Source organism: Puntigrus tetrazona, chromosome 19 (genome assembly GCF_018831695.1).
Source record: "Puntigrus tetrazona isolate hp1 chromosome 19, ASM1883169v1, whole genome shotgun sequence".
Taxonomy (NCBI): Eukaryota; Metazoa; Chordata; class Actinopteri; order Cypriniformes; family Cyprinidae; genus Puntigrus; species Puntigrus tetrazona.
The window spans coordinates 14,578,504-14,591,760 of NC_056717.1; the positions used below are offsets into that span (position 1 = coordinate 14,578,504).

At 37.6% G+C, this 13,257-nt stretch overlaps 1 protein-coding gene across 1 annotated transcript in view; it reads right to left on the minus strand.

The window, feature by feature from the left end:
- Window positions 1-458: 458 nt before the first annotated feature.
- The window catches only part of samd12 (sterile alpha motif domain containing 12), a 62,553-nt gene continuing 49,754 nt past the window's right edge, over window positions 459-13,257 (minus strand). Inside the window, exon 5 of the mRNA XM_043218202.1 lies at window positions 459-3,919. Coding sequence (XP_043074137.1) covers window positions 3,897-3,919 — 23 coding nt within the window. The 3' untranslated portion in view covers window positions 459-3,896. The remainder of the gene's footprint in view (window positions 3,920-13,257) is intronic.

A 13,257-nucleotide genomic window follows, 5' to 3' on the forward strand; every position in this document is an offset into this window, starting at 1 on the left:
GAGTCGCTGGAGAGTACAGAGGGATTGAGGTGGAGTGATGTGCTGTCATATCTCTCCGTCTGTTCATCTCTCACTCTCTCCCACCAGGTACCCCGAATCTTTACCGTCAGCAAGAGAACAAAGTGTGTGTGTGTGTGTGCGCGTGATGACGTTCTCACCGCTGCCTTGTATATGTGTGTGTAAGACATAGCGCAGTCAATATCAATCTAGATTAACGCGCCGCCCAAACCAGCCGCAGAACACACCAGACATCCATTTTATCGGCTGCACTTCTCATTTAAACCCTCTCGAAAGAACCGCGTCCTGTTTGTCACCCGCTCTCCTCATCTATTATGATTAACGTGAAATCGAAACAATTAAATAAAGACCCTTTCACGCACGATCACCTAACGAACAGCCGTAACAAGCATCCGATTCAAATCGTTCCCGGGTTCAATAAAACACAAAGGACGGCCTTGTCATATTAATATGTTTATTAGAATATTAACATATTCATGAATATTAATGAGTAGGCACACTATATGGAGACAGAGGAAAAGAAACAGGACTGAGAGTTTGGTCTGCATGCCTTCCCGAAATTAATAACCACAATAGTAAAAACATGCCCGCATAGTGTGAACATTTTTTTTTTACACAGTGTACCATGGACTTAAATAACGTAATAGACATGATTTAGATGAATGCGTACAGCTTTTATATCGGTGTGGTGGTGCACGTGTGGGCATGAATACATCAATATATCAACAATATAGTCTATGCAAGAAAATAACCTCAGTATATCCATGAGTACTTTGTGCAGCTGAGGATAACGTTCACTTGATTTGTGTGCAGGTGTGGTGTCCAGCTCTCCAATCTAGCTCAGAGCTGATAAAAGAACCAACGTGAGCAACATCGGTACATGTGTTGCCCACACATAATAATCCACTAAAATTCAGCTCCACAGTCAAAGGAACAACTTTTTAGAGTGAGAATGCCAATCGAACACATTTAACATTACGTCAGATAGAACTACACTGGCGGAGAGATGCGTATCTAACAAGAGCCACATTCTATTCCTCGAAGAAGTGTTGGAGTCTAAAGGCAAATCTCACAAATAAAAGAGCGGAGGGTGAATGTTTGTTGGTTTATTATCTTTGCACATTCGTGCATTAATTATTATGAATTTGCTTTTTCAAGGTCTACCGTCTTAAAGATCAAAAAGGATCATTAGTGTTTGCCGTTTTGTTTTTCTTTGTGGGCCCTCTCGTGAGAATGACTGAATCGCTGTTATTAGATCCTGATGTGTATCAAAGAACGTTATATATTTAATATATAAGTACTATGTGTCTTTTTATGTGATTATCAAACACACTTTTAGTATTGTACAGCTGTAGTATATGCTATAAAATTGAATCTTTAAAAAAATTAAATAATTCCTATGCACTTTTCTTAGAAAATAACAAAAATGCCCTAAGGCAAACTAAAGAGTCTGAATCGACTGTATGCTGCTATTGAGTTTTTGCTGAACAATTTAAATTGACTTGAACTCTGCGGTTAATGTACCATGAGATGGTCTCATAAAGTTCAAATCAAAAACAAACCCCTCGTGGGTGAACATCTTGCCATCCAATAATCTAATCCATATGAAAAGAACACAAACTCTTGTTCAGTGTCTTTTAGAGCTGATTTAGATTTGCTTGCACAATCTTTGTCACTTCCTACTATGGCTCATCAAAACTGTCCAAGACAAACCCATTTTGAGCCAAAATGTGATTTCCCTTTTAATAAATGTCTCTCAAAGGAACCACAAATTCTCTATATAGTGAGATCTATACTAGTTTAGCAGCTATAAAACCAATGACCATTTCGGTTTTCACCCTCTCAGCCCTTCACAAGTTCCCTCAGTCATCAAAAGCCTCTGGCGTTGAGCCCTCTCTAAGCTATAAAAAACACCAAGGCCCCACAAAGGCATGAAATGGTAGCTAGTTTTTAATTGGAACATGCTTTTCCCCAGATTCCCAGTATTGACTCCATCCTGTGAGCCAGACAAGAGCCAATATGAGATCTAATCGACAAGGTCTAATCGATGGCACTCAATTTTTGGATCTCATTGCAATCTAAAGCATCTTGTAAGGCAAACCTTCCATCATAGGCATGGCCGGATGCCATGATCGGCAGCATGTAACCTATTACTGTAGCCCTCAAAACAATCGGAGCCACTCTGGTTAATCAATGGTGGGTCTGCGCTGTCATGGACCTTTACCGGCGCCTTTGTGGAAGGTGTGCAATATTGCAGAGTCATGCTACAATTGTGGTAAGTCTCTTTGTGGTGAAAAGCCTTGTTGATGCCTGAGGCTCTTGTAAGTAATGGAGGTTTGATACAAAGGTGACAATGATCAAAGGGTACAAAGACACAGTTCATTTGCTTCAGTACTTCCGTGTGCTTCCAAGTTAAAAAGGTAACAGTGAATGGCCATGTCATATTAACAGTGATGCCTTTGTGAGGATCTCTATTCAAAAAGATACAGTGAATGGAAAGTTCAAGGCTCCTAGTGACAGGCATCTTGCATCCTCTTTTCTCCAAAATAACGCTCTGTCTGGTTTATACACTTTTTAATAATGCCGTTCCATGCCTTAAAGTACATTCCCTTCCTTTCCCTGTCTCCCCCAATGGCAGGACGAGACTTCAGAGAGACATGTCATCTATTTTTCCCCTTCTTTCTCCTGCCTTCATAACCAAAAAAAAGAAAGAAAGAAGAATCGTCTCCCATTTCTGATTCTTTGCAGTTTCACAGCTCCGAGCTCAGTTGCTTCATCCTGCCTTCTAATTGAATTCCACCATGAGTCGAACCCCAAGATTGGCTCCGGATCAAGAGATGACAGTATAATGCATTTGGTCCGGCAATGAAAGAAGGATTTGGGGTGGAACGCAGCTCCCTGTGGAAGGGTGGGCTTGTCTTTTTAAGAGACCTGGTCACAGTCACAGTGCAGTTCAGTCTACGGGATACGTAATAACAGGATCTTGCTTTTGATGGATGGCGAGGGAATTCAAGCTGGAGGACATACAAAGACAAAGAGACGACTAACCAAGCAAGCCGACCAGACGGTTTATATTATACTAAGAGACGGCAGACGCAAGAGAGAGGAAGAGACAAGTAGCATTTAGACGTGCAAAGGGTGGAGTCCACATGTTGCTATTTCGTTAGAATGTTTACAGGTGAAGAAAGCTAGCTAGACAGCTTGTTTTCCTATTTAGATAGCTGATAAGCTGCATAGCTAGCTATAAATGTATATTTCAATAATGGCTAGCTAGTTAAATAAACCAGTTAGTTATACAGAGAGCTAATTAGCTAGCTAGCTAGCTTTAAATTAGTTAGCTACGCAGAGAGCTAATTAGCTAGTTAGCTAGCTAAACAGATAGACATACAAGTTAGCTATAGATAGATAATTAGCCAGATAGCCATATATCTATAGATAGATAGATAGATAGATAGATAGATAGATAGATAGATAGATAGATATTGTTGTTCTGTACTGTTGCAGGAAGTCCAAGGTGAGTTGTAGAACATCATGCTAGTCAGATTTACTAACAGGCTGTGTGCTGAACACTGGCAGGAAGAAAGAGGTTAAAGTGCTACACTTTAAGATTACATACAACAAACAAGATATTTCAGCAGCAAGTCTTTCACATTGTCCAAAAGGGAACATCAGTAGTCCTTTGAGTTTGAAACTGATATGATGTAAAGAGCTACTGAAGATCAGATGGATCCTTTTTAAAATTGTTTGATCAGAGGGAGGGTCTAGATCTGCTTTAGGAGAGTTTTGAGAAGTGGACTGAAGGAAGACTGCAGTCTGGTGTGTGCTGTGGACGTCTGAGGAGATGGACAAGGAATGGAGGATGTCCTGGAATTCTCAAGCTACGGTGAACTCTCCAGAGAGGCTGCAGAGGAAAAAACACAGAAGGAAGAGAATACATGAGAGAGGAACGCAAACGCAAACGTCAGACAGAAAATTCATATAGAGAAATTGCAGAGGAGATTGCTGAGGATACGGGAGTGGAGGATTGTTGTAAATAAGATATCTTTAATACAATACTTGGCCAAAAGTATGTGAACACTCCCTCTAATTAATGGGTTTGGCTATACTCCACAATTCCAGTGCGAACAAAACAGGGGCCCTTTCAGTCCCATCACACACTGAGGTCCAAATGGAGTGGAAGAACTTCACATGCATAAAGCCCAGAACTTTTAGTATGAATGTTGACCTCCTAAATGAGGGAAAAACTCTGCCATGCTCTTAAATCAAGTAGAAACCCTTAAGTTCATTATTTTATATGCATTAAGTAATGAAATAGTTGCTTATTAGCATTAAAAGCCCAATTAAAATAAATGTAGAGCAAAATAAAACGTTCCTACCGTGAAAAAGAACCCTATTCTGTCTACTCTAGTGGTTCAAAAGATATCTCAACAATGTTCCACTTATTAATCAGACTTATGTATTAAAAGATGGTGCACTCAGTTTTGCCAAGATGCTAAAACCTTCAGTCTATAGATATTTCAAGAGGAACTTAATATTTCTCATAAAACAATTACTAAAAATGAATAGCATGAATTAGTAGTATTTATTTTCAGCATTAAATTAAGATTATATTTTATATTAAATTAACTCCACATTACACTCACTGTCATTTGCTTCTATTTTTGTTCTCCTAAAGGAGAATTTTATGCGAAACATCTGAGATGATGTTGATACTTAATTGAAATGTATCTGAAAACCCCATTAAAGTCTCATGAACTATGAAGGAACAACCTCTGAACAATAAAACCATCCTCTGGAGAGAAATGGAAATTAAATGAAAAGTACATAGGGCGAATAAAAATGAGGGGAAGAACATAAAGCACATGTATAGAAACAAAGGAATGAACTGATTTGTACAAAAAAAAAGAGTCCAGATGGAAAAGACTGTAAAAGTTACAGAGTGAAAGAAGATGGAAAAGAGGAAGAGAAAGAAAACACAAAATGGTGGTTACAGTGGTGAATCGATAGCAGATGAGCTATTCCCAGCATTCAGTATCTCAGAGAAGCTCATCTGACCTTTAAAAGAGAAAGGCAGGAGAAGAGAGAAAAGACAAAGAGAAAAATGAAGAGCCATAAGCGAAGTACGTATGCATCACGATTTAACTGACATGTAACATCTGTGACATTCAGATAGTGGTACGAGTATGAATTTACCATAATAAACCTTATGTATGAATCACGGTGTGTTATAGCTTGTATTGAGCATCCACACACACACACACACACACACACACACACACACACACACACATTACATGAGCTCCCGTAGATCACCCTGTTAGAGCACAAACAGTCCAAGAACACACTGGCTGCTGGCTACAGAGAGCATATCTAGCATTTGAAATTCATTATCATGGGGTAGCCTGACAAGCTGTCAAAGCAGCGTACACAGGCTCTCCATCCCAAACAGCCGCATACGACGCTGTTGTCGAAAAAGGAGGAAGAGGGAGGTGGCTCAGGAGGTTCAGCTGAACGATAAAGCTGCCCGTTTTTTGTTTTTGTTTGTTGCAAATCAAGGTCAGGAATTTTCCTTCAATTTGCCAAGGACTGCTGACATGCTGCACAGAGACAGGTACATATTTAGACACACAACACACACACACAGACACACACAAACAAACACAATCATCTCTACATCTAGCCAAAGGGTACTGCTCTACGGCCATCAACATCATAGAAAAAACTGAATAAAACTGATGTACAGTACAGACATCTTCACTAACAAAAAAGTAACAAAGTACCATGTCAATACAATACATGCATTGTAAAATATAAGATAAAATACTGGGCCTTTTTTGTTGTTGTTTTTATGGTTTTAAACCTTGGTAAAAATGTGGTTATACAAATGTTAAACAATATCCCAAAAAATGGATCCTACAGTTTTACTATAATAAATCATAGGTAATTTTTTGTAAGGGAAGATAACACTGTGGTACTTTTAAAAATGGCTATTTATAAGATATTTAGGGGTTCTTATAAAAGCACCTTAAAACCACTGGTTTTAGCTTACATTTAAAATATTAAATGTATGTTAACAACAATAAAAAGACATTTATGACATTAAAACAGTGAGTGTGCTGATGCACACTGTGCTGCGTTTCTTGTCACGGGAACATCCCAGCTGAAGATAATGAAGAAATTAGATCGCTCCAATTGACAAGTGCATTCCAAACAACTAAATAATGACAAGCATGTGCTCTGTCACTCAAGTCTCCACTAACAAGGGGATAGGGATGATAACTATGATTTGGAAAATTACCCCGGATAGTACAATACATGATATGTGAATCGTTACACCCCTACAATAAACCATCATTTTATAGAGCCGTAAATTCAGTGCGCAGGCAATACGTTTCTTCCTTTGCTATAGTCTGAATCTTTTTGTCCTGCACCTGGACCCTATGTGTGGTATTTTTTTTAACATTTTGTCTTATATAAACACGGTAACCATTCAGATTCATCAACACATGATAGTAATTTTTTTTTGTAAGGGGTATTAAATGTAATTTTAGATCATGCACTCTTAATTGTAATCAAAAATGGTCTATTGTATTTCTTCCGCTGAAAACGATTCTGTCAACCTTAAACCTGGATGTCTGGGACTAGAACAATATCACTGTATCACAATTTCAACGGATACCCTTTAACAGAGCGATCTTAGCCAGACTGAACAAGAGTCGAGAATTAAAAAAAAAAAAAAAACACAGCAAATGAGTCATTCCCCTTTTCCGTTCTTTTGATTTATTCTCTTCTCTCTGATTAATTATCACAGGCTGAATGTGACAGCAGGAGAACTGTACCGCAGACCCGCTCCATTCTCTGTCTCTCTGCACAAGGCAATTCTGAAACAATGAGATCTGCTCATGCTGCTGGGCTCTTGATGCAAAACCTGCATCCCTGTAGTTCGGATTCAGTGCACCAAGCCTGCTTTTATAAAATACTTGAACCCCTAACAAAAGAACCAGATGTTTATTAATGCAACGTTTCCTTGAAGTGATGTATAGCGCATTAAAGAGGGAAAAGATGACATTAGATCTATTCCACATCAGTTTTTCACAGCATTAGTCTATAGATCGGATTCAAATACATCACAGTCAAGGAGCCATGAGAATGGTGTGGGAGAAAGTGGAGAGGAAGAGAGAGAAAAATGGAGCGCCAGGAATCCTGGAAAGCTCAGGAGAAACAGAAGCTGGAGGCTACCTATGCATTCATAATGAGTTCTTACCAGTGTTATTGAATCAGAGCACAACCCTCGCCTGCCTCAACACCAGATTCTCCTCCTTGCCTAACATAACCCTGAGCTTTTGCAGCTCCACCAAAAATTGACAGCTCTTCCCTTTGTAGTACAGCCAAGATGTGCTCTGATTGGACAACTGGAAGGGTTCTACAATGTCTCTGACATGCATGACTTCTGTTTCGACAAATGACCCGAGGCAATGCTCACAAACTCTGAAGTTAGATTATTGTAGTTCTACTCTCCCCGTTTGATTGGATAGGAAACTGCAGCAGTGGATAGTGCACTGCTTAAATGTGAATGAAACATGAGTTTAACTGATGTAACTAACATTTGAAACTTGGGGTTGATAAGATTTTTTTTACATTTTATTTTTATGTTTTTACGTTTCACCAATATTGCATTGATTTGTTTTAATTACAGTGAAAACAGTAATATTGTTTAATATTACATTCCTGTGATGACAAAGCCGAATTTTTAGCAGCCATTACTGTTTTTAATAGAAAAATAATACGATGGTTTGGTGCTCAATTACTGCTGGTTTTCAATTATTAATAATGGTTCTTATAATTATCCATGTTGAGGACTGCTGCTTGTTATTTCACGAAAAGTAATAAAAGAACAGTATAAAAAAAACCCTTGAAATCTTTTCTAACATTCTAAATCTTTTTACAGACAAATTTCATAAATTTATCTCATCCTTTCTGAATAGCTGAAGCATTAATGTCTTATTTAAAAATTTTGAAATGGTATTAATATAAAATATTAAATATATAAAAAAATAGTACATTAAAGATGCCCCATCAAGCCTGTGACCCATACATAAATACAAAAATATAAGATTGTCCTACAGGGCAATTTCAGGTTGAAGCAATATGTATTTTTGCTCTGCTGGAATGCCAATTTATCACTTTTGAATAATAATGTTAAAAATATCATCATTTTCAAGAGAATTTGATGAATTTATGTCTACACGACTAGTTACACCCTAATGCAGCATCTGTTCTGTTCACACATGTATATTTTCGTCCACAGGTCCCATCTGTCACACTGTACCCTGTTTAGTTCTGCCATTTCTGCCTGCAAGAGAAAAACATTTACAGACTACCACATTTACAGTAAGTACATGTTCAATGCATTCTTCCTTGTACACTGCAAAGGCATAAATAGGTCGTCCTGTTCTGCTGCAACTTAGAAGTTTTCTTTTTCTCTGCCCTGATTTCCAACAACAAACAAAAGATCGCCGTATCTGTACTAGGTAAAATAAATGGGTCTATTTATGTAGTCATTTGCTCTGTTGTGCCTCACATCAAATGCCTGCACATCTCCCATGCCTTTACTCCTCTCTCCTGCAGAACAGTATCCTATGATTTGGAGGCCAGAAGGCAGTGAAGACTAGTGAATGATGAGGCGGGGATGAACAAAATTAGACTTCTATGGTCTACTTTTCTATCTCATATATGTGGTAAATACTTAATATATAGAACTTATACATAAATTCTGTGACGGATGATAGACAGGTGGAGCTGGGGGAGGTGGATGGTTCAGGAGGAACTTTTATAGCTCACAGCCGGAACAGCTTACAGCCGACACTGAATCTGACTATTTAAATGTTGAGCAACAGTCTCTTTAGCAGAATCAGCGTAGGAAATTATGTGACTGCTGGCAGACTGTATTTAAGGGACCTATCAGGCTGCGCCATCTACAGATTCAGGACTATAAGCAATAGTTATTGCAAGACGATGCTAAATTACTAAAATGAAAACAGAAAATAATTAACATTCAAATGCTGAAACGCAAGTTTTACAAAAAAAGTCCATGAACGGTACCAAAGAGCTTTGTAACTTTTCCACTTGGGGATGCTGTAGCAGTTTATGGTCAGAGTTTCAATGGAGCGTGCCGCTTGCCCTTAACTGACATTGATAAATACCCAAAGACCTGAGCACACATGAGAATACACTCTCCCTGCTATCATTAACCTTGTAAAACCAACCTTCAGCTGATGATTAACAGCACGTCATTATGCGCTATTAGATTTCATTAGTAAAGGCTGAATCTAACACAAAAAATACAACAAACTCTATAAAGGTGCAGCAGCCACAAATGAGCGGTCAGGGGTAAACGTTAAAAAAAGTTTCACCACATTTTTGTTCACAAATCACCTACAATCCAACTTAATTGTGTACTACATGTTGAGTTTAAATAAAGTTTTAGTGCACATATACGTAAATAAGGCCTACAGATTATTATCTGTTAAAAGCAGGAGAGCCATAATCCAACACATGGTTTAAAAAAGAATTATAATGGTAGACGCATATAGTGTATTGGGTCAGAAACAATATGTGTGCAAACCAACAATACGATCAGGGAGTGAGTATTTAGCGAATTCCCCAATCGGTCTCTGACGATGATGGCGCCACTGCAATGACATTTTAACTGTCTTTTAATATTTAATCAATTAGCTTCAATTGTTCTTTTGCAATTTGTGTTGGCAATTATATTTTTTTATGAAATTTACATTCAGCATTCGCATGAGAGGGAATAAAAACACCATCCCTAATTTAAAATGAGAATGATGACACACAAAGTACGAAAGAAGGGGGAGAGATTGAGCAGAGATGAGGGAGGGCCGCATTCCCTGATGTGCCACTGGATTTAGGCTCTTCTCAGCTCCTGCTTGGAGGATTACTGCATTTACACTTCAGCTTAAAAATAGCCCCGTGATAATTTATTTAGCCTGAGTGTGCCTGTCTGCATTGTGTTCCTGAAGAACAACTTCCTCTGCCTGAGACCGATATCCTTCCACAGACCTCACGTATAAAACACAGAACCTCAGACTTTCAAAACATTACAACCAAAATCAAAAATCCAACTAAGTTGTTTACTGTCATTAAAAAAAAAAATGGAAAAAAGAACTAGAACTCGGGGGCGTTTTTCCCCGAGAGGCATCCTAGAAAAAAGGAGGTGAAAATAACAAACAGCAAAAACAAATTTTACAAAATACGAGATCAAATAGTATGTAAGTGATGATTTTTCTAAAGAAACACTATCTAAAGATCAAAATCGGCAGATAAAGTCTGTTTTGTTTCCCTTGAGCTTCTCACAGTAGTCTTAAAACGCATTGTGAATGTGAGCAATAGCAGAAAAGTCACAATGAGAATGGCTGCTGGACCTGAATGATAAGATAATGCATGTAATTTGGTAGTCATTTCATTTTTGTAATTAATTTTTACGGTTTAAGTAATGTGGTAACACATAATACACTACATAAGTCATATTTATATACACACGTATTTATTCCGCAAGGGTTGATCAAAATTGATCAAAAGTGACAATATAGAAAGTTATAATGTCCAATGCTAAAATAAACGTATCAAATGTATCAAAATTTATTTTAAAAATTTAATTAAACTCTGAATAATATTATTGTTTTACCGTATTACTGTTTGTGGATTAAAAAACTTTTATATCTTAAGATTGCACTATTAGTGTATGTTACATCAATGGTAAATTAATAAAACAATAATTGCACTAATTGTTGTTCCATTCACATTTAACCTATAAACCGTGTGAACATCACCACTGCCCTTGAGAATCATGTACTACTACTCAATCTATGCTAGCTCCATTTGACAGCTACACAAAAAAATGGTCTATACCTCCATATTATATATATATATATTATATATATATATGAAACCAATCCAGACCCCCAAGTCGAAAGATGCAATTATATTAGACATTGATAAGCGTGTAAGTGGCTAGGAAGTTCCCGGTCTCGACTGGTGATGCCAAGTTCTGGCTGGTGTGTGATTATCAGCAAGGTGCTGGATCTCATTACCCTTTCGTTGATAGGGATGAAACTCTCAAAAGAGTCCTTAAATTTGATGACGCGACACTTTAAACAGCCATGAACCACAGAGACCAGGAAATGAGTCCAGGAAGGAGTCCTAATGTTTTTGAATCAGTGATTTATCTTCATAACCTTGAGGTTCGTTGGCGAGTAATGACCCCTCTCAGTAAGTGGACATCTTTCATATGGGAAAAGGATATTGTATTTTTCCTCTTTCTCTGGCACTTCCAGTTATTTGATGAGATGTTATCTAGTAAAACTATTATTGAAGATATTAAATCATCAAGCTCAAGTTCAAACTGAAGGTTGTCACTTCCTTAAAGCTGCTAATATATCGGAATTTAAAGCAAAATTATGACCAAATGCTGACTATATTAACTACATTATCAGTCTACTTCGACCTTGCAGATGCTCGCTCATGATATCAATTGGCATTTATCGAGGCCGCAACTATGCAAGTATAAGTAACTTGACAAATCAGCTAGCTAAAGCTCTTGCATTGTTAAAAATCACACAACGGTTTCAAAATTGACAAAATTCCCAGAGCAAACAAAATGATTCTTTTACCAATTTACTAATTTGTATCTGAAGAAACTTCCATTGAAAAAACCTCACTGAATGCTAAGTGGATCCACATCTGACATTTGTATTTATTGATAATTTTCTTAAGTTTGTGAAATTTCAATTGGTATCATTACTGACTGGCTGTTCGTACAAGTTTCCAAGTTTCGGCTATCATAATGAATATCAGACAACTGTTTGAGGTCATAACTCAATTTTATTACAGTGTAAACACATAATCAAAGAGATTCAATGGGGCATGTTTCTAAACGCAGCCATCTCGAAGAGTAAACCTAACGCTTTCTTCCTAGACCTTTCCTCCCCTCACATTATTACATGCCCTAATGCTTCATGTAACACATTCCAGAGTCAGTAATTAAACAAAAAAAATCTATTTGTCTGGGAGAAGACAGAACATTGTGGCTTGCACGTGGGTATTGGAATCGCTTCATTACATACAATTACATTTTTTTCTCCTGTTTCCTTCTGGTTTGTTTTCAAGGGGCCGGAAATTCTGCACAGGGCAAGTCTGGGCCTAATTACACAGATTCTTTGGTCACATTATAACAGGAAGACCCCCATGAAAGCTACAGAGATGAAGAAAATACAAAAGAAAAAAAAAACAGTGACCCAAGTCAATAGACAGCTTAGCGTCTAGACAACAAGCTGGAGAACTTTTTTTTAAAAAGAGTAATTATTTGATATATTTCTTCACCGATATTTAAGCAGCAAATATAAGTAACAGAATTTAAAAACCTCAAGTGAAAACTACTCGCTGGATGGCATACGGAGTATACCAGATTGTATGAAACACATTAGCAGCTGTCAGCTCTATGGGCTGGGTCATATAAGGGCATGTGCCAAACAGCTCAATGATAAATATTAATAAGACAGCACAATGACTCTGGGGAACACATGCCATCATGACAACATCATTTTTCCCTCTTTGAATATAATAACTTCAGTCTTATCCATCAGTAATGGAAGGAAAAAAGCTTCCAGCTCATGGCAGCAGCATTATGACAAATGTTTAATGTAAGTGACAGTGGTGTTACTCAACATGGTGGCTCCAGGTAAATCTTACCCGGGTATGATTGAATTACGGAAAAAAGCAAACGGAAAAGGGAGAGGAAATATTTGCGCAATCCACAATGACTAATTTACAAACACAGAGGAACAAGTTTCCCAGAATTTGTTGCCTGATAAGACACCCACGCTACACTGACTAATCATGGAGGAATACAAACTCCTACCCCTCCTCTTCCCCTTAAATCTATTCAGATGTCAAGTGTGTGATTGACAAATACAGTTTATTTGCACGGAACACAACGCCTGGCTTTCTTACGCCTTGAAAAAACTGCAAAATTGAGAGAGGAAATTCATTAAAGCCTGTTTGCCAAAAAATAAAGGAATCAAGGCCCAGTATAAAAGTACCGTTTAAAAGGATAGTTCATGCAGAAATGAAATTCTGTCATCATTTATTTACCCTCATGTTGTTACAAACCTGCATGACTTGTTTTTTCTTCTGTTGAACATTAAAGAAGATATGTAC